Source organism: Hippocampus zosterae, chromosome 4, assembly GCF_025434085.1.
Source record: "Hippocampus zosterae strain Florida chromosome 4, ASM2543408v3, whole genome shotgun sequence".
In the NCBI taxonomy this organism is placed as follows: domain Eukaryota; kingdom Metazoa; phylum Chordata; class Actinopteri; order Syngnathiformes; family Syngnathidae; genus Hippocampus; species Hippocampus zosterae.
In genome coordinates, this window is record NC_067454.1 from 3,419,038 (window position 1) to 3,440,790 (window position 21,753).

General features: G+C 48.7%; 1 protein-coding gene across 1 annotated transcript; it reads right to left on the reverse strand.

The window, feature by feature from the left end:
- Positions 1-60: 60 nt before the first annotated feature.
- Positions 61-21,697, reverse strand: galns (galactosamine (N-acetyl)-6-sulfatase). The gene is given in 14 exon segments (XM_052062530.1): positions 61-1,288; positions 6,047-6,135; positions 6,137-6,169; positions 11,868-11,970; positions 12,086-12,228; positions 17,691-17,794; positions 17,895-18,034; positions 18,108-18,235; positions 19,003-19,069; positions 19,728-19,871; positions 20,747-20,849; positions 20,998-21,072; positions 21,171-21,294; positions 21,471-21,697. Coding segments are annotated over 14 exon segments (1,524 nt in total). The 5' UTR covers positions 21,579-21,697; the 3' UTR covers positions 61-1,125.
- Positions 21,698-21,753: the final 56 nt, after the last annotated feature.

Sequence of the window (21,753 nt, forward strand, 5' to 3'; positions counted from 1 at the left end):
TTACAAATTTCAGAGTTGGAAGGCACAGTGTTTTCCCACAACTCAGTGATTAAATTAATAAAAAAAAAACAGCAATCTAAATTCATGGACAAAAATTCTTATTCAATACTAGACGTGAGTTTAACAAATGCGCACATTTAAGAACACTTAACAGATCCAAAAGTTGCATCTCAACTGCAGTGTGGTACATGGACAAGTTTGGCTTCCCGCTTGCTCAGTGTGGCCACTCGCACTTCCAGGGAGACGACGTGGGCACTTTGAGACACTTTCCTAACTTCTCACATCCGGCCGGGGCCCAGTTCTGGAAAAACAGCAGTCGCACAGACGCATTTAAACAATAAAATATTGCCTGGATGTTGAGCAAGGCTGTGGCAATCATACAGGTTATGTTTTCGTATTTTTTTGATATATGCAAGGTCAAAATGCTGTTCGACTTGGGTTTTTGTTTTCTGTCTTTTTGCGTCGGCATTATACTGAAATGATTTGGCGCAGTATTGTATGAATTGATTTGCAGGTCGCCTCCGTGTTCACTGCACTTGCATTTAATTAATCTCCCACAAGGGGGCAGTAGTATATCACAAATGAGTCTGCCGTCACATTCTTTCGAGCTCCAAGTGGGGAAAAAAAGCGAGTGGTCCACAATTACGGTGGTGGTTTTAGTAACAATATAAATTCGTTCTGAATTAATTTTTTTTTAAAGTTGTGTCACTAATGCAATTAAATATTTAGGGTTAGGAGAACCTCGGTGCTTTGCATCATTTCGCTTACACTCTTTCAACCTATTGTTTATGAAGGTTGAGGGGTTCATTGTTTTTAGTGGATAGCTCTACTTTAAGAACAGGCAAAAGGAGAGATGGAATCCTTTGAACATAGTTTTTTTTAAAAATTCAACGTCTGCTCCGCCGAACGAACGAACAAGAACACGCCTTCTTCCGGCAACAAAAAACACTTCCTGCTTTCCTTCAGCCAATCAAACGCAAGCAACATAAGAACGTTTCAACAATTATTAAACAGAATATAATTTAGGTTACTGTCACATAAAACAATATAATGCTCAAATAAAAAATGAAAATAATAATTGAACACAAGCTTACATTTATTTGACAGTTTTCCTACTATTTGTACTCAATTTTGTGTCTGTTTTACAGGATATGTGCGAGGAAAACTTGCCATGACCGCAACGTCGCACATGTTGAGCTGGGGGATGCCTGCGACCAGCGTCTTCTTATGGTGATCCACAACTGGCGAAATGCGGCTGAGTGCGTCCTGGTATTCCTTGGTCAAAACACTGCCGAAACACAGGCCAGGACACTGAAATTAAACGTCACCTTCCCTGATATATTAAGACCAGTTTTATTCCCATCTTGTAATTTACAAAAATTGTAAATTTCCCCAGTGTGGGACGAATAAAGGATATCTTATCTTATCTTATCTTATCTTATCTTATCTTATCTAGGTTTCACTAGCAACATTTATTTGTCAGCACTGAAGCCCAAAAACCTTGGAATAGCTTGCTAGGGGAGGGGGAGGGGGTGGAATAGAGCTTTTATGAGGCCGATGCGTGTTTGCAGACCGCTAATTGACGGCGCAAAGACTCGTTTGCAACTTGCTTAACAAGGAATTTGAAAAGGCACACGCGCGCAAAGCCTAATCCCCTCGCTTTGTCGTGGCTTTTGTGAAGAAGGAGTGTTGCAAGTGAAACACTGGCCCTCGTGTACGCCGTGATGAAACACCGCTGTGGCGGCCGAGCTTAACTCATTATATCAGAGAGGGGGGCGGGTGGCATTGGGGGTGGGGGGCATTGCAGCTTTCAAGCACAAAAACACACACGCCGGGCACCCCGTGGGAAAGCCCACTCGGTGGGGGCGACTGTGGAACTATCCCCCCCCTGTCTCTCAATTACTGCTGTTGGACACCAGTGGGCCCCACACCTCTGCGCATTATTATTTTCAGTGTGTAAAACACGGAGCCCCCCTCGAAGGCTTTCAAAGGAACGCCGCTCTCAATAGGACCTGTAGGGTTAATGGTCTGTGCTGTGTGTTGGGGGGATAGGGGGGGGGGGGGGGGGGGGGGTTGAAGTGGGCTTCTGGTGGCGCGACACACAGATAGACAAATATCAGCAGTGCAATTACACCCCTGATACTCTCGCCGGCAGCACCTGTGCCAGGCCTCCGTCCTCCCCTCGCGACAAGCCCTGCCTTCTGATTGGCCCCCGGGGAACCGTGTGCATGCGTGCGAGGTGAAGTGTCAATTAGAGTAATAACCCCGGGCCCTGTCCGGCTCACACCTCCCCTTTCCCCTCGCCCGGATCTCCCACAGGGGGCGGCGAGGCTTCCGCCATCAGCCGGGGCACCTGCTCCCTTCCCTCCACGCTCTTGGCTTTGACTTTCCCGCACAATTAGACGAGTGCTAGCGCGCCGACTGCAATTAGTCTCTCTCCTCGCTCTCGCTCCACGTTTGTCATCAGTTAACGATTGTGACCATGGCTGGGGTTTGTGCTGGTGGTGAGGGTGGTATGGGGAGCGGGAGCGGGGGTGTGATTACATCCATCCATCCATCCATTTTCCGAACCGCTTGATCCTCACTAGGGTCGCGGGGGTGCTGGAGCCTATCCCAGCCGTCTTCGGGCGGTAGGCGGGGGACACCCTGAATCAGTTGCCAGCCAATCACAGGGCACACAGAGACAAACAACCATCCACGCCCACACTCACACCCAGGGACAATTTAGAACGTCCAAACAGCCTGCCATGCATGTTTTTGGAATGTGGGAGGAAACCGGAGCACCCGGAGAAAACCCACGCAAGCCCGGGGAGAACATGCAAACTCCACACAGGGAGGCCGGAGCTGGAATCGAACCCGGTACCTCTGCACTGTGAAGCCCACGTGCTAACCACTGCTCGGTTCAAAAAGGCAGACGTAATTTGCTGCCCTTATCGGAAATCACAAATTCTGTTGCTCCCGATTCCAATCGGCGTGAAAAAAAGGCGGGGTGGGGGCGTGGGGGGGGGGGGGGGGATATACTCATTCCCCTGCTATCTGTGCTGCTGATTCATTCCGCGATAGGCGATGGAACGACTTCACAGAACGTGAAGCGAGTGTTGGGCTTGCAAGCCAAGCGCCGCGCCGGCAAATAAAAAAAGTTTGCCATTGTCGCGTCCGCGCGCGCACTAATCGTATTGGAAGCAAAGCGCCGCGCATCCAAATCTAATTATATCGTTTGTTTGTGTGTCTCTCGTGCAAACAAAATCATGAAAAGCCACCGTCGGCGCGGCTCATTAGCATGACTATAACCCTTCGCTTGCTGGTGCACAAGGCAAAGTGCGGAATAATAAGCGGGTGCTATGCAAATGGACTCTTTTGATTTATAATTTATGGCACCCATGGGGGGTGGAGGGGGGGGGGCATTGCTCAGGTGTGTCGCCATGCCGATTACTGATTCATAAATACTATTTCTGGAACACACACACGCACGCGTAGGCACACAATCAAGAGCACAGCGGCAGACGGAGGGGGGAAATCGAGGAGACAATCAAACGCATGTGTCCTGCCTAACCCCTCCCTCTAAAAGCCCCCCCACCCCCACGTGGAAATGGTGCACTTGGGTGAGGACTATTGATTGGGGACGCGGGAGCTTGGTGGTAGGGAGCAGATGAGGCCAGACGGCGAGAGCCCGCCCGCAGCGTCAGAGCTTTGGGAGGGGGGGGGGGGCACTCTGCTTGTGTTAACCTTGAAGCCTCAAGTCGTCCGCATGGAAGAGCAGGAAAAGACTCTCAACCCCATCCGACGGGGTGCTGCTGGACTCGCACTGGCAAAGCTTGACCCGGGTTGGGATCATCAGCCTCATGCCTGATGATCCTCAAGAGCGCATTCAAGCCTCTTTGAGAACCGAATTTTTGCGAATTGGGGGGGGGGATTGTAGAGTTTGCCGGACGGGCGTTGTGGACTGCCCGGACCACGACGCAAGTGAAGGCATGCGTGCAGACAGGCGCTGGATCATCTTAAGTGGCTCTTTAGGTGCAGGCAGAGATTAATGGCGGCCTGGCAGTTGGAGCGAGGAGCGCGCGTGCCCCCCCCCCCCCCCCCCACACGCTTGTGCGCGCTTAAAAAGGATGGCGCAGAATGCTCCCAGTGGATGCAGAGGGACAGCCACTGAGAAGGGAAGTGGCAGAAGCTCACAGGAAATGGTTTGGAGGATGGAAAATGGAGATATGTGACCTGACTTCCTGTAAGTCGTGCCCGCATTTTACTGGAGTGAAGAAAAAAAAAATCTTCTGTGCACTCAGTACATGGCTGCACATTCATTCATTCATTCATCTTCCGTACCGCTTGATCCTCACTAGGGTCGCGGGGGGTGCTGGAGCCCATCCCAGCCGTCTCCGGGCAGTAGGCGGGGGACACCCTGAATCGGTTGCCAGCCAATCGCAGGGCACACATAGACGAACAACCATCCACGCTCACACCTGCAATGCATATTTTTGGAGTGTGGGAGGAAACCGGAGCACCCGGAGAAAACCCACGCAGGCCCGGGGAGAACATGCAAACTCCACACAGGGAGGCCGGAGCTGGAATCGAACCCAGTACCTCTGCACTGTGAAGCCGACGTGCTAACCACTGGACTACCGGGCCGCCTGGCTGCACATTGATTAGTTTTTTTTTTGTCTTTCAAGTAGACGGTGCCAATGCCAAATGAATATTTTATCATCCAATCTCATTGCAGAGTTGAGAGAAAGATGAACGGGGCATCAGGTCTGGGGTGGGGGTGGGGTGGGGGGGAAATGCGGGGCAAAGCCGCAAAGGGCAGGTGGTGGTGGTGGTGGTGGGGGGGGGGACTTCACAAGATTTCAAACCAAGTTAAGGTTAATAATAATAATAATAATAATAATAATAGGGCGGCCCGGTAGTCCAGTGGTTAGCACGTCGGCTTCACAGTGCAGAGGTACCGGGTTCGATTCCAGCTCCGGCCTCCCTGTGTGGGGTTTGCATGTTCTCCCCGGGCCTGCGTGGGTTTTCTCCGGGTGCTCCGGTTTCCTCCCACATTACAAAAATATGCGTGGCAGGCTGATTGAACATTCTAAATTGTCGCTAGGTGTGATTGTGAGCGCGGATGGTTGTTCGTCTATGTGTGCCCTGCGATTGGCTGGCAACCGATTCAGGGTGTCCCCCGCCTACTGCCCGAAGACAGCTGGGATAGGCTCCAGCACCCCCCGCGACCCTCGTGAGGAACAAGCGGTTCGGAAGATGAATGAATGAATGAATGAATGAATAATAATAATACATTTTATTTATGGGCGCCTTTCTAGAAACTCAAGGACACCTTACAACAAGCAGTTAAAATCACGAGTACATGTTAAAAACAACATCAAATAAGAAAAAAATACAACAAAAATAAATGAATAAAAATAATGGCTTTATGGTCCGAGTGAATAGGCTTGTCTAAACAGATGTTTAGATAAGGTTGAAGGAGGCGGCCGCCCTACATCATCTTTGCTCACTTGGTTTTCTTGAATATATGAGCCATGTCCTCCGAGGTCTGCTGCATGTCGATTTTTGGTTACAATTAGTGCTCTGGTATAAATGAAATGGAATTGGACTGAATTTCAAAGCTGCATTGATACACGTATTCAAATCTGTATTGCCATACGGTCCATATATACCCATGCAGTCAGTATATTCACACCCGCATCTATTGGACTTTGTTCCTCCTTTGAGCCGAGACTCAAAACACACCAAAGCTTTTCAAAGCGCAAATTGAGAGCCGAGCAATTTATCTCGCAATTTTTAACCCACCGTGGCGTGACACGTTTATCTCGAAGAGGGCTGTTTGCAATCACAAAGACAAGAACGCGATTCAGGCGCACACCGGGGGGGGGGCTCAACGGAATCAAATCGGCCGCCTTCTTCCGTCTGCGACTGAAATCGCCGTCGAGCTCATCGACATTCCGCGTGAGCAGCGCGGCCAAACCGTCTGCCGCCTTTTCTCACGTTTCTTTGTCTTGTTGCTCCCTCCCCGACAACGAACGGCAACGGGACTTTTTAAGCAACTGACCTGATCGGGAACTTCTCCCCGGGATCTCGACCCAGGTGGAAAATGAGAGGCTGAAGTGTGTGCTCCTTTTGCTCATGCGTGGTAACCCCCCGCGACCTCCTGACCCGGACAGAAGTTCACACCCTGAAAGAGAGCAGTTGGCCCGCTTTGAGACTGCACCACGACCTCATTTTGCAAATACATCAGTTAGATGATGTTTGAATTTGAATCCTTGCCACCACCTAAATGCGGATTAATCAGTAACTGTAGATTGAAATAAAAAGAACACAAGTTAAAGTGACTTTCAAAGAGGGCCCTCCGGATGATTCTCAAAAGAACGCGCAACAAGTACAAGAGTAGACCCCCAAAATGACATGGTTGCATAAATATGCACACCCTCAAAGTAGCACTTGTTGATTTGGGTCCAAGTTGCTCCTTACGTCGTATCTTTCGAGCACAAGCCCGAAGGCTGAATTCATTTTAAAATCATGTCCCCAAAAAGAAGCTGCAAAAGTAAGGAGGAGAACGATCAGCGTTTAATTAGGATTTGCGATCATTAACTTGATTGTTGATGAATGCGCTTCCTGGCTGCAAACAGCAGTGGGTGCTGCTGATATCGTCTCAACTGGCGATATCGCAACGGGAAGTTGAGAGCTATATTCGCGCTACTCAAACACCTGCGGTGATCATCACGCTAATACGACTCTGGCAGTGAAAAGGAGAAAAAAAAAACAGGAGTTCAGAACATTCCTGTTAATAATACAGTAATAATACAGTAATTGTTGACTTTTTTTTCATTGGCCACCAAATGTATGTAAAAATTCTTGACGTGACACTTTCTTGTTCAGCAAAATTGACACTCATCGAGTTTTCAAAGCTAATGGGAGCGTATGGCCGAAAAAGCAAGCCCTCATGTTTGAACAGATTTTGCGCAACATATTGCATCATGGGCGGCCCGGTAGTCCAGTGGTTAGCACGTGGGCTTCACAGTGCAGAGGTACCGGGTTCGATTCCAGCTCCGGCCTCCCTGTGTGGAGTTTGCATGTTCTCCCTGGGCCTGTGTGGGTTTTCTCCGGGTGCTCCGGTTTCCTTCCACATTCCAAAAATATGCGTGGCAGGCTGATTGAACACTCTAAATTGTCCCTAGGTGTGAGTGTGAGCGTGGATGGTTGTTCGTCTATATGTGCCTTGCGATTGCCTGGCAACCGATTCAGGGTGTCCCCCGCCTACTGCCCGGAGACGGCTGGGATAGGCTCCAGCACCCCCCGCGACCCTAGTGAGGATCAAGCGGCATGAATGAATGAATATTGCATCATTATTTTGGGATCAAAGATGATGTTGCCGCATCTGCTTCGTCCACCGCCGCCGACGGGCAAACCTCAATAGACGACGCTTCGGGAACGGCTCAAATGTTGCCTTTTTAATCCACTTTAAAAAAAAAAACAAGCTCTTCATTCAACGATAACGATCATTTTCAAAGCCTAATGCACAATGTTATCTCCAAAATGTCTTTTGACGGATTCTTTAATTCTCACTGGCAGCACTTTGGTGGGCATCATGATGGAGTCACACACACACACACACACACACACACAGGCTCCTTGAACCCCCCCCCCCCCCCCCCCCCCCCCCCAGAGATCCGCCTCTTACTTCAAAAACACAAATTCACTTTTTGGGGGTGAGCGTAAGTAAAATTGAAAACGCTTTCATCTGTAAGGCAGTGTTGCTGCCCCCCCCTTCCCGAGATGGCCCCGACAGAACACCTCAAAATACATATTGAAGCGCGCCAGGGAGCACAATAGATACCCGCTGCCCCGCAGAGGCTCGTCTGATCCCGACCGCTCCCCGCCTTTGAAAGCCGAGAACTCAGAAATGCAGAAAGAAGAGAAAGAAAGGAAGGCGGCTCATCCCGGAGGAGACAGAAGAGGCCTAGTGTGTGTGTGTGCAGCTCTCTGCTTCTTGTACTCCATACATGAGCGAGTTCTCGCGTCTCAGAGGACACGAATGGTGGAGACCAAAAGGGGCGGGGGAGGGGGGGGGGTGGATTTCAAACTCAAGCAGCGCGCGGCTGCGGGGACATCAGAGAAACAGCGGGCATCCAACCCCCCCCCCCCCCCCAAAAATGAAACCAATATATGTGAAGTGAATATTTGGTACAAGGCATGTGAATGTCGCATGTCGCGTTTCAATGTTCAAACATTTAAAACTCGATTAAGAGGACGTGCACTGTTTTGTCGTATTTTATCATTCATAACCGTGACACGAGTTTAAGAAGACAACTGCTGTGCCGTAACACTTAAGTCATTCATTCATTCATTCATTCATTCATCTTCCGAGCCGCTTGATCCTCACTGGAGCCTATCCCAGCCATCTTCGGGCAGTAGGCTGGGGACACCCTGAATCGGTTGCCAGCCAATCGCAGGGCACACAGAATCGAACAACCATTCGCAACCACACTCACACCTAGGGACAATTTAGAGTGTTCAATCAGCCTGCCACGCATGTTTTTGGAATGTGGGAGGAAACCGGAGCACCCGGAGAAAACCCACGCAGGCCCGGAAAGAACATGCAAACTCCACACAGGGAGGCCGGAGCTGGAATCGAACCCGGTACCTCTGCACTGCGAAGCCGACGTGCTAACCACTGGACTACCGGGCCGCCCCGTAACACTTAATACAATGTAAATTAGGGCCAGAGCAATATGGAGGGTCCCCCCCCCCCCCCCCCCCCATTTGCGGTTCTACTGACCGTATGGCACGGTCGGGTCTTTGGGAGTTTAGGCTTATTCGTTAGTGCCTGATCCTAAATTGATTATGGTTCGGCATGCCAAAGTTTTGGTGGATTTTTTCGTTTGTTTGTTTTTTGGGGTGGGTGGGGGGTAAAGGCCAACATCTACAGAGAAAAAAAAAACATTTTGTAGCGTGCTTAGAATTTATTTGCCCGCAATAAAAATCAACCACAAGCGGCACGCGCAGAAAATCGCACTCTCTTAAAAGAACCACCACAGGAGCGCAAGTTGGCCAGCCCAAAACCGGCAGTGGATGACAAAGTATTTTGAAATATTAACGTCACCGCAAAGCCCGCAGAGAAGTTTGACGGCAGCCGTTTGAAAGCCTGCGAAATTTCTCATTTTCCTCGTGGCTGAGCTGCGTGAACACCGCCTTGAGTCAGACCACTGCTGGCTATTAACCTGGAATGTCTTCACACACACGCGCACAGAAACAAACACGCCCGCCCCACCCCCTGTTTATGTCTCATGAGGTGGGACGAGCACTAAATCGTAACAAATTTACAAAATGCGCCAATGCCGTCTCGTCTGGGGGCATAAAAAAGTCCATTGTAGTGTTCTGTTTACATTACATACATAGGCTGTAAATTTCCCCATTGTGGGACGAATAAAGGATATCTTATCTTATCTTATCTTATTTTATGAAGCACCTTGTGTGTCATCGGAACAGTTTAAGAATCCCACATCGCTCCGCTAAAAGCGTCGGTCGGCTTTGGCGGGAGCCCGCTCGAAGACGTTTTTCACAGAAAACCCAAAGTACGGGCGGCCCGGTAGTCCAGTGGTTAGCACGTCGGCTACACAGTGCAGAGGTACCGGGTTCGATTCCAGCTCCGGCCTCCCTGTGTGGAGTTTGCATGTTCTCCCCGGGTCTGCGTGGGTTTTCTCCGGGTGATCCGGTTTCCTCCCACATTCCAAAGACATGCGTGGCAGGCTGATTGAACACTCTAAATCAGGGGTGTCCAAACTTTTTGCCAAGGGGGCCAGATTTTATGTGGTAAAATGTCGGGGGGCCGACCTTGGCTGACATTCTTTACATTGAACAACAATATTGTTCAACAAATTTTAGTAAGCCAGTCTGTTTCACATTTCCATTTTAATTTCAACAATCTTAAGAATTTCTTTTGGTTCATTTGAAACAGGAATTTGAAATATGACATATCAGTCAATATAAACACGGAGTGATGTCTTGTTAACTCGTGAGTGATGCGCTCTAGTGTCTAAATGCTATTACTCATTTAGTGAATGCTATTACTCATTTAGCCACTAGAGGGAAGCAGTACTCTATGAAACATCACTCACCAGTCTACGAGACCTCAGTCAATGCAACACGTGTTCCATTGCGCCCAACCTGCGGGCCAGACGGCACTGATTTTATGTCGGGGGCCGAGGGCCGGATGAAATTCGACCGCGGGCCGGATTTGGCCCGCGGGCCGGACTTTGGACATGCCTGCTCTAAATTGTCCCTAGGTGTGAGTGTGAGTGCGAATGGTTGTTCGTTTCTGTGTGCCCTGCGATTGGCTGGCAACCGATTCAGGGTGTCCCCCGCCTACTGCCCGAAGACAGCTGGGATGGGCTCCAGCACCCCCCGCGACCCTAGTGAGGATCAAGCGGTTCGGAAGATGTATGAATAAATGAATGAACCCAAAGTACACGCAAAAACGTTCTCTCGCCCTCGCCGCCTCTCTCTCTTTCTCTCTCTCTCATGTACTCACACGAATCAATAAGCAACTCGCAGGCAATCAGACACCATTATTTGTGAAGTTCCACTTCAGTTCACATGAGATGATAAAAGAGGCTGCTATTGATTCAGCGGCCCTGAAGGAGAGAGCAATTTAAGCGAGCGATGGGGCATAAAGCAAACCGAACGGCGGCAAAAGCAGGGAGGCGCGGCGACGGACATTCAGAAGCAAAAGCGCCAAAATGGGACCGCTTCTCAAACATGGACTTTCAACATTTGTCCCGATACGTTGACGCGGCGCACAGTTGTCGTTGCGAGTTTTTTTTTTTGTCTCCCGTGTCTTTATGATCTAAAAAAAAAAAAGGAGTCCCCAGCAGGAAATGTTGCTATGTAAATTACGAGGGGAGTTCGCAGGGGGGGGGGGGGGAATTCTCGGCTGGAGCTGCAACAAACGAGTCTACCGGCTGATAAATGATGCAAGTTTGCCTACTCATTAGTATTCATTACACTGGGATGTACGCAGCAGTCAACTGATGAGGCATTTTCAGCGCCCCCCCAGCGGGGAAAGCCGCAAAGGGACTTGGATGCGACGCTAGTATTTTGCACAACACTTGAATGCACTTTCCCATATGGCCAAAAGTGTTCGGACAGATGTCCGTTCGAGCCGATCGGTCCTCCTTTACAGCTTCCACTCCCTCTGGAAGGATTTTGGCTTGCGGGAAATTGCGTCTATTCATCCATCAATGGTGAGGTCAGAGGTCACCCGCGCGGGATTTAGCGGGCCTACCGACTCGCAACATCTGTTCGGGTTCTTGTCAAAGGTTTTTCGACGGCCAGCTCATTCAAGGATTCATTCATTCATTTTTCATTCATCTTCCGAGCCGCTTGGTCCTCACTAGGGTCGCGGGGGGTGCTGGAGCCTATCCCAGCTGTCTTCGGGCAGTAGGCGGGGGACACCCTGAATCGGTTGCCAGCCAATCACAGGGCACACAGAGACGAACAACCAATCACGCTCACACCTCGGGACAATTTAGAGTGTTCAATCAGCCTGCCACGCATGTTTTTGGAATGTGGGAGGAAACCGGAGCACCCGGAGAAAACCCGGGCCTGCGTGGGTTTTCTCCGGGTGCAAACTCCACACAGGGAGGCCGGAGCTGGAATCGAACCCGGTACCTCTGCACTGTGAAGCCGACGTGCTAACCACTGGACTACCGGGCCGCCCTCATTCAAGGATGTTTTTTTTTTTTATAGATCTTGCGATTAAGTGTGCGATGGTGGAAACCAAAATGACTTTGCCAGATGAAGAGTTCAAGATGGGGGCACTGGGTTAAGCCGAGAATTTTCCATCGAGCGCATCTGGTGGGCGGTCGTCTTACCTTTTTCAACTCATCCAACGAGTTGGTCCAGGTCCAGTAGTGCGCCTTGTATTGCCCGAGCCTGACGGCCATCAGCTCGTTCCCGCGGTAGTAGAAGATTGGCCTGGTGGAGAAGATTTGGGAGAATTGGGCGGAAAGGCTCACAAACGCATTTCGGCATCTTAAGTCCCGAGGCCAAGGTCAAATGTGCGAGCGCGCGCCAGTAATTATGCATTTACCGAAGGTGCAGTGCGTGCGAGCTGTTCAGGAGAACGGGGCTCAGGTCCAGTCCATCCACGGCTCGATCATCAGGTGGGCCGATGCCGGCCAGAGATAAACTGGTGGTGTACAGGTCCATCACACTGGAGAGTTGGAAATTCACCTTTGGAAGCAAAACGGGTTTCGTATCAAAACGTGAACTCGCAGAAACGATCCTTTAACCACGGAGACATTGGAAGAAAGACCAACGGTTAAACCCGAGCCACGCCTTCCCATTCCAACATTCTCGTTGCACAAAACTTGGGAAGTCGTCGTGCGAGGACCCACCAAAAAAAAAAGAAAGAAAAAGACAATGACGGGAGATGAAGACGACAAAGAGGAAGATGAAGGCGGAAGACCACAACTCAACTGTATATCTTGAGCATTTTAGAGCATTTTAAAACCCACCGCCGCCGTATACAAAGTGCCGCACGCGGAGCAAAAATAATTCATACGACTGCAAACGATGACACAACAAATGAATAACAAAGACAGCGGCGAGTGCAAAAACAGTAAAAATAAAAATCAAGTCGCAGGCTGAGTCACAGGCCAAAGATGAGGAAGGAGTTTTAAGACGCATTTCAAAGATGGGCGGCGAGGAGGGCTTGCCGAAGGTTCGGCGACGAAGATAACGAAAGATGCAGATGACAACGGAAGGTGGACGACGATCACAAAGGAGAAGACGACAATGACCAAGAAGAAAAACCAAGAGGTTTTTTTTTGTGGGGTTGGGCTCCGGACCCAAGCTCCCCCTTGACCTTCATGAGAATAAGTAGTCCAGAAAATGGACGGATGGATGCCAAGTTGCAAACCTGAAGTCAAGTCGGTAGATTTAGATCAGAGTCAGCGGTTCACTTTTTTTTTTTTTTTTTTTTTGCAACGGTCCGACAATCAAAAAACAAACCAAAAAAAACCTGAACAGCTGCGTCATTGAGATCGACAAGCTTGGAGCAGCACCTGCATTCGTTCTGCGTTCGTTCTGATGTTGTCTCGTTTGTTGGACGGTTGAATGCAAATCTGTTGGGAGGCGGATCCCAAATTGCTTTGGGGTTGAAAGCAATTTTACGACAGGAACTACAGTGATCCCTCGCTATTTTGCGGTTCGTTTATCGTGGATTCGGTTGAAAGTTGAAAAGTTCCGCACACTTGCCTGTATTGTTAATTAAGATGTTCTCATTACGAATGTTCAAACCGGGTGTACATCCAATACAGTAATCCCTCGTTAATCGCGGTTAATGGGGACCAAAACCAACCGGGATAAACGAAAATCCTAAGTAAGTAACAAACTAACTAAGTAACATACACAGGTAAAAAAAAATTTTAATTCTGCAAAACAGTCTGCAAACAGTCTGTGAGAAGCTGCAAAACAACAGTGAGCGACATATACAGTACTGTACTCCAGGTACTGTATATGAAAAAAAAAATGTTTTTTTTTTCATTTTTTATGAATATTTGAAAAAATCCGCAATGCACCGAATCCACGATAAACGAACCACAAAATAGCGAGGGATGACTGTAGTTCCTGTCGTAAAATTGGTTTCAACCCCAAAGCGATTTGGGATCCGCCTCCCATTAGATTTGCATTCAACCTTCCAACAAACGAGACAACATCAGACAACAACGAAAGCAGAACGAATGCAGGTGCTGCTCCAAGCTTGTCGATCTCAATGACGCAGCAGCTCGTCGGAGCCACTGGTAAAAAAAAAAAAAAAACGTTATTTACGGTTTTCCAAATCAACAATCTCACACTCGGGGAAGACCGCAAAGGCGCTCTTTTCTGGCCGACTTGATCATCAAAGGCAACATGCAGAGTTGTGATAGCGTGAACACGGGTTGAAAAGAAGAGGCGCGTCACTTCAGCGCACCTAATCTCCTTTTGCAGGGTTTTGTGTAAAAATGCATCGTTTTAAATTGTTGAAGTCGAGTGAGGGGTGGGGGGTGGGGGTGGGGGGGAGAGGAAGTCGCGAAAGGACACAGCCCGGGCAAGGAAGCATCTGAAGACGGCGCAAGCTGCTTTTTTTTTTTTTTTTAATCTCCTTCTCCCAGTCTTACAGGGAAAAAAGCTTTATTTTATTTAGAAACTTTGAACTATTTTCAGATAAAATGCCATTTTTCCGCTGTCATCCTTGATCTTGCCTTCCATTCTCTCCTGAGCGAGCCTTGGAGGGAGACGGCACGCTCACAATCAGATAGCGCTATCAGGCCTCTGCAGCTGCACGGCAACTGTGCTGCTGTGCTCACCCCCCCCCCCCCCCGCCGAGCCCCCCCCCCCCCCCCCCACTGAAATTAATTCACTTTTCTTCCGCAGCAGCCACACAAGTAGTTGGCGCAGTGCATTCCATGATATCACACGTCCCATTCAAATACACTACTTAGACCTGAAGTCCCCCCCCCCCCCCCATTCTTTTTCATTTTTGCTTTCACACACATGCACACACACTCTTATAAATCCACAAAAGAGGGCATTCCGTCCGTCGGTCCATTGCTGACGGGCATCCGTTTTGCTGACAAATGATGAGAAACTTCCAGAAATTGACAAACTCAGCACCGAGCTGACCGCGTTGACTATTCCTGGGGACGCTTTACACTTTCTGTACAGCAGGTGGCAGTATGCACCAAAGCGCATGACTAATTAAAAGAAGAAGGAGAAGAAGAAAAGCAAAAAAATAAAAAGAAATGAATTGTTAGTCATGGCAACCTGGGTTTCAGTTTCCACCAGGATTGTACCGTTGGTCTGAATTCTGGTGAGGGTAAGTCATTTTCAACTTAAAAGGATAATTTTCTGGCATTCTAGGAGTTAAAACGGTGGCAGACAGCCCTCGCGAGCGTGCACCCGCTAAACCAGCGGTCCCCAAACTTTTTCCTGTGAGGGCCACATAACTTTTCGCTTCTCTGATGGGGGGTGGGGGTCAGTTTGTAACAGCAAAAGTGTGACTGCAAGAGTACCTAGACGTAAAAATGTATCGTTTCCCAGAAACCCCCACAAAATTAAATAACTTTTTTTTGGATACACTCGTGGTATTAAAGACGTCTTTCTTCTCGGGACACACCACCTCCGCGACAAAACGCTTTCATGCATTTCTTGACAAACTCTCCTTACCGCTGCTTGCTATCATCCAATAGCTCACCTCAAAATTGAACATTCTGCAACCGTGTTCAATCCACTAACAAAAAAAAAAAATATCCGTATGCATATTCTTGTTTGAGCCGCATGCGGGGACGCGGTCAAAATGTACGACCCCGACACCCTGCACACGCAACAACGTTTCCGGCAGCGTCGCGTCCCTCTTCCCTTTCTCCTTTCCACAGCAGTCGCCCTCTTTTACGTACATCTTCTTCCTTGTAGCCGCAACCACTCCCCCCCCCCCCCCCGCCATCTTCCCGTTTCTTTATCCTCAGCGCCTGGCATATTCAGATACTGAGTCCTCATTACAGCTCAATCCAACCTCAGCAAACACACAAACAGATTAGCTTCTTAAAACGCTCCCAATCCCACCCCCCGCCCCCCTCCCTCGCTCCTCGGCAGCGCTATCAGGCCCCAGCACAACCCTACGAGATGAGCCAGGGGCAAGGCTTACTTACTACAGGCTGCATCCTCCACTCGCTCCGCCACCAAATCCCTCCCGCATCACAGCCCCATGTCACAGCTGCCCCCTAATACAATTAAAAGTCATTTTCAGAACGCGCGGGCTTAAAGGATCACGCTGTAGGTGGGGAGGGTCGGGCGGGTGGGGGGGGGTTAAATTAGGTTGCGGGACAGAGAGGTGACGGACAGAGGCGGGTCAATAGTTGCCGCCGAAAACGACAGCGGACGCGTTCCCCCGAACGTTGGTTTCCGTCATACGCTTTGATCTCGCCCGCCGATGAGTTCAATGGCTCGGCGGACGTTCGAACGCGTTCGAATTGAAGCCGCTTGCGGCACGAGTGGCCGTGATGCGTGCTGGTAAACGACACACAAAAGAAACAAAACCTAACGAGCAAGTCAATACAGAGGATTAGGGAATCAATTATTCATTTGCTCTCAAACAGATTTACAGGCCCGCGCGGCGCCTGCAGCCTTCCCATTTGCATTTCTGGTACCTGTTGATAGGCGGAACATGAGGAGGGGAACAAAGCCCGACGCGTGCAGGCGGGAGGGCGACTCCCATGGTTGATGTTAGGCAGACAATTGCAAAAAAATAAAAAAAAATGAGAGCAAGCAGAGACATCTTGACGTTTGCTGATGACACGTGGTAGCGGGGTGGCAGGACCAAGGGCTTTTTTTTTTTTTAGATTAATGGGCGGCCCGGTAGTCCAGTGGTTAGCACGTCGGCTTCACAGTGCAGAGGTACCGGGTTCGATTCCAGCTCCGGCCTCCCTGCGTGGAGTTTGCGTGTTCTCCCCGGGCCTGCGTGGGTTTTCTCCGGGTGCTCCGGTTTCCTCCCACATTCCAAAAACATGCGTGACAGGCTGATTGGACACTCTAAATCAGGGGTCACCAAACTTTTTGAGAGTGAGAGCTACTTCATGTGTCCTGATTGTGTGAAGGGCTACCAAATTGATACGCGTCTGAAATAACATTTGTACAAATTAAATTTAATAATATTAGAACATTAGCTAGCTAGACGTATACTGTAGCTAGCTAGTTAGATAGCTAAATAGGTAGCTATAGAATCTATAATACTGCCCATGTTTGCATTTTTAAATCATAATTTCTACGAGCAAATCACAATCCTAGCACTGGCGGGCTACTGGTGTGATCCTCACGGGCTACCTGGTGCTCGCGGGCACCACGTTGGAGACCCCTGCTCTAAATTGTCCCTAGGTGTAAGTGTGAGTGCGAATGGTTGTTCGTTTCTGTGTGCCCTGCGATTGGCTGGCAACCGATTCAGGGTGTCCCCCGCCTACTGCCCGAAGACAGCTGGGATAGGCTCCAGCACCCCCTGCGACCTAGTGAGGATCAAGCGGCTCGGAAGATGAATGAATGAATGAATGAATGAAATTTTGTTGCCTGGTGCGTCGAGTCTCGGTTCGAATTAAAGGTGCAAAAGGCAAAGATATGATTCTTGGTTTATAGGGAGTCGACTTCTAACGCAACCTGTTATTAGAAGGGGCAGATGTTGAGATGGCGCAGCGGCGCAATTACCGGGTATGCGCCTCAACAACGAACCTCACCTTGATGTCACCTGCAAAAAGCTTCATCACCCACTGGACTTTTCAAGGGAAAAATATCCAAATGGAATAGACAGATCCTGAGGAAGGCAAATGTTCATAACAGCGATATCCCCCCCCCCCCCCCCGCTCCCCCCAATTGCTTTAAACTGTCACTGTCTACCATTTTTTTCTTGATTTCTTTTGGTGTTCCATAAAGCCAGCAGGTTGCCTTGAAACGACTTTAAGTTTTGCGTCAGGTCTGCCATCTGCCTTTTTTTTTCTCGACACATTGAAACAAATTGCAGAAACAAGTTTCGATTATGTCTTGCGTTGTAAATAATTTGTGCAACCAATAAATCAATCAGTCCGTTTTTAGGTTTGATTGAAGGAACAGGTAGAATTTCGGAGTCGACTCGGACTTTCTTAAGCTTTCAATGACAGAGGCGTTCTCACCGTGCCCGCTGTGATGTGTCCGGGCCACCAGGCAATGGCAGGCTCTCTCATGCCCCCTTCGTAGGTGGTCTCCTTCCCGCAGAGGAACGGCCCATTACTGCCACCTGAACGATCGCAGGCACCAAAAGCACAAGTCGGTGCCCACCTGACACGACCGCTCAAATAAAAGCCATAAAATGGCTCGTCTCCAAATGTGACACTTACTCTCACTCGGGCCAGACGTTAGAGCGGCTCCGTTGTCCGACGTGAAGAAAACAAAGGTGCTGTTTTCAATACCCAAAGTCCTCAGCCTGGACAGGATCTGCCCAACGCTGTAGTCCAGCTCCATCACCGCATCTCCATAGCTACAGAACACAACAACTCAGTCATGGAAAAACTCATCCGATCCTGTCGTCAGAGAACGACACGGGAGCACACCGGCCTCGTTGGCTCTTCCCGAGGAAGCGTCTGGAAGCATAGACGGGGGCATGGGTGGCGTCAGGAGCCCAGTACAGGAAGAAGGGCCGTTGGGCCAGACTCTGCTGATTTATGAAGTCAAGACCTTCCTGTTGAAGAGGAAAATGAGGCATCGTTGTCAGAGAACAAGGTTTGTGGGGCTCGTCAAAGTGCAGACAATATGGTTTTCAATATTCGGATAGTCTCTGCAATACTTTATTTTGCAAGTGATCCGTATTTGTATCAAACGTTTTATAGCAACCAATTGAAGAACTTAAGTCTGATCTGAAGTGTCCAGCAGGTGAGTTTAACGGAACAGTTTCTAAACTTTAGAATGCACACAGCAGTCTGTTGAAATTTTCAGTACTTTTTTTGCGCAACTTGTATTGCACCACTGCAGATTTGCTCATCGTCCTCTTCATCCTACTGTTCGCATTTTGACATTATGGGACCAAGACGACACCTAATAATTAATAATAATAATAATAATAAAACATTTTATTTATAAGCGCCTAACAGTACCTGGCCATGATGATGCTAAAATTGCACTGGTGGGAAAATGAGGCTTCAAGATGATTCATGAACCAGTTATGTTTCACGGAGCCCTCAAGGTGGCACTCAAGGTTCAACAAAAGGGCTGAAAGCAAACAAATTTGCCCTTGCTTCAAACCAACAATGCCACCTAGGGGAGTCAAAAAATACAACAACTGGTTCATGAAGCAAATTTGAAGCTTCGTTTCCCTATCACTATAAAATGGCTGCCTTGAGAAACACCGCTCAAAGAAGAAACATGCACTGCACGACAGCTTTGCATGTCCTATAAATACAGCCCAGGCAAGAAATTCTTCATGAGAATGCTGTGTATCGTACAACATACCTGCAAGTAGATTTGGGTGAGATTGGACTCTCCTGTCTTTCTGTCGATACTAAACTCCTCATAGTATCTACAAAACAAGTTGGCACGATAAGACAGTCAGTTATCCATGCATGTTTCTGGAAAGGCACGGACGGGGGCAGAAGATGCAAACTCTGTTTGGATCCTGAACCTCAAAAACGTGAGACATATGTGCTAACCACTTGTCCACGGCGCTGCTGATTTGCTACTGTGTTCATTGAAATCCTTTCCGAAACTAAACAAGCATAACATATATCATTTTGAGTGAGGCGATGGAAGCTTCCCAGGTGCAAATTGTGACGAGGTTTGCCAAACTTGGAAAGTCTCCACAGAACCAAGCGGGAGGGGACCACTAGGAAGTCGTTGAGGCGTGACGCGGTGAGCGCAGAGACAGCGACAGCCATCTCTCTCTCACGCGCTTTGCTTCCTCCAGGTGTGCTCACACTCAGCAAACACAACCTGCTGTCTCTGAGGGGGGGGGGCGTGTGTTTGAAAATGTGATCATGTGGGTTCGTCCATCAACACCTCAGGTAAGCTGCGCTGATTAAAATCACGGCTAAGCGAAAAACGCAGTCGGCTGCCAAGTGCAGTGACCCCGAGCACACATATGGCTGTTTTCGAGGGGGAAACAAATGGGCGTAAAATGGAAGACACGAGGGCAGCGCGGAGGCTGAAGAGCAACGCAGACGCTCGAATTATTCACGTACCTGCCGACCATCTCCGAGTTGCGGTAGACGGGGATGTTGGGTCGCCCGCTGTTGTTGTAGGGCCCAAAATGGCAATTGGGTGCACCAAACCATTCGTCGAAGCCATTCTTCAAGGGGAGGTACTGCGCTCTGTGGCCGAGATGCCTGTCGGGAAGTAAAGTGCTCTCACACAGCGTGGTGTCAAACGTGGCTGACTGAGCACGTGCATTTCCACAGAGTCACATATGCTGAGCACATTTGCCACATGACACTGATTCGAAGGCCCGGATCGGACTCTATTCACTTGAGTAAAAGGTGCGCTTTGAGCTGCTGACACATTATTCTTCACATTGTATGTTACAGGATGTCGACATTTCATCTGGGAAAGTTTATCTTACAGTCTGAGAGGTTTTACGGTTAATTCAACAGCAATAGCAGTCTAAATCTAGCAGAATTCGAAAGCATGTCTTGTGGACAGCACTCTTTAGTCCGCACTCCTCCCACACCGCCCCCAAACCCCCAACTTTGAATTTAAGATTAAGATTAAGAAAACCTTTATTAGTCTCACAATGGAGAAATTCCCAATTCACAGCAGCAAAGTTATGAAAGTAAGAAGTAGAACAACAAAATATAGGAGCTGCTGGAAAGGCAGCCACTCTCGCGGCGCCATTTTGAAGTCAAAAATAACAAAAATAACACAAGACAACACATAGGACAGAGACAGTCGTGCAACCTTCACCACTTTTCTGCATACACTTTGTTGTCTGAAGCAGTTATAGATGAAAGAGGAGAGGATCAAAGTGTCCTTTCTCCAGTGGATCAGAGACATCATGCTGAAAATGTGCACACGTCTGCTACAAGCAAAGTTTTGAAAGCAAACACGAAGCTGTAGCGTCCATTGACGAAAAGAGATTAGTTCACTTCTCCTGTCCCACATAATCCGCTTCAAACTCCAAGCCGCGACTCCCAGCTCCAAATCCGCATCGGCACTCCGCGCCAACGCTCCTTTCTTTACCAATGAGAAATCAAAAGGCACTCACCATTTCCCAACTATCTTGCTAACGTATCCCTTCTTTTTCAGCATCTGAGGTAACAGGATCTCATCCTGGGAGATTCCTCCCACAATCTCCTGTGGTGTGTACGCTGTAAAAGAGGTCCGCCATTTAGTCTCTGCCAGCCGGCATTCGCAGACATGAGATGAACACGATGGCTTGAAGTAATTGCAGCTGCTTAATCGGCCGCAGTGAAGATTTTTATTTATTTGCGCGTTTGCTTGTTGATGGGTTTTCACCGTTTCTGGCGTGACCATTCGTGGTGTAGAAGCCATTTCGGACAGGTAGCCTACCGGTGAGAAGTGCAGCTCTGGCTGTGTGAAATGGGTAAAGTATTTTTGCAACATTTAAAAGGTGAGGGGGGGGGATAAAAATGATTAAAAAATAAATAAAAGCAAGCCTGCTCACTCACAAGGGGAACATAACGGGTTGGCGGTGTAGAAGTTTGGGAGAAGCATCCCCTGTGCAGCCATGGCATCCAGGTTGGGGGTCTCCTTGGAGGGCTGGCCCCAAACCCCCAGGTCCCCCCAACCCATCTGATCCGCAGAAAGAGACAGATATCACAAGTGGAGAATCTTACAACACACGTGTTAACGACTGGACTTAAAGGCGACAGAAGAAAACTAAATAGAGTACATGTCACGTGATTTGATTAACTGACGCTTTGATAAAAACACAAAAAACATAAGAGCGAAAAATAACTAAAACTCACGTCATCCATAAGCATAATGATAACGTTTGGTGGCGACGCAGCTGCCAGTCTTACTAGCCGAGAAATACATATTAATGCACACAAAAAAGTTAAGCCTCTGCCAGACATCACAAACACCGCAATGCCGACTAGCACCAACTTTCAGGAAGTGATCTTTGGTTTCCTTCAGTCAGCTCATAGTCGCGCAGCATTTGCGCATGGTCATTCGGCAATAGATTTTATGTCGTCCTTTTCAATTAGATTTCGGCAATTAATAAAACCTAGTCGTTGTCGTTAAACTATA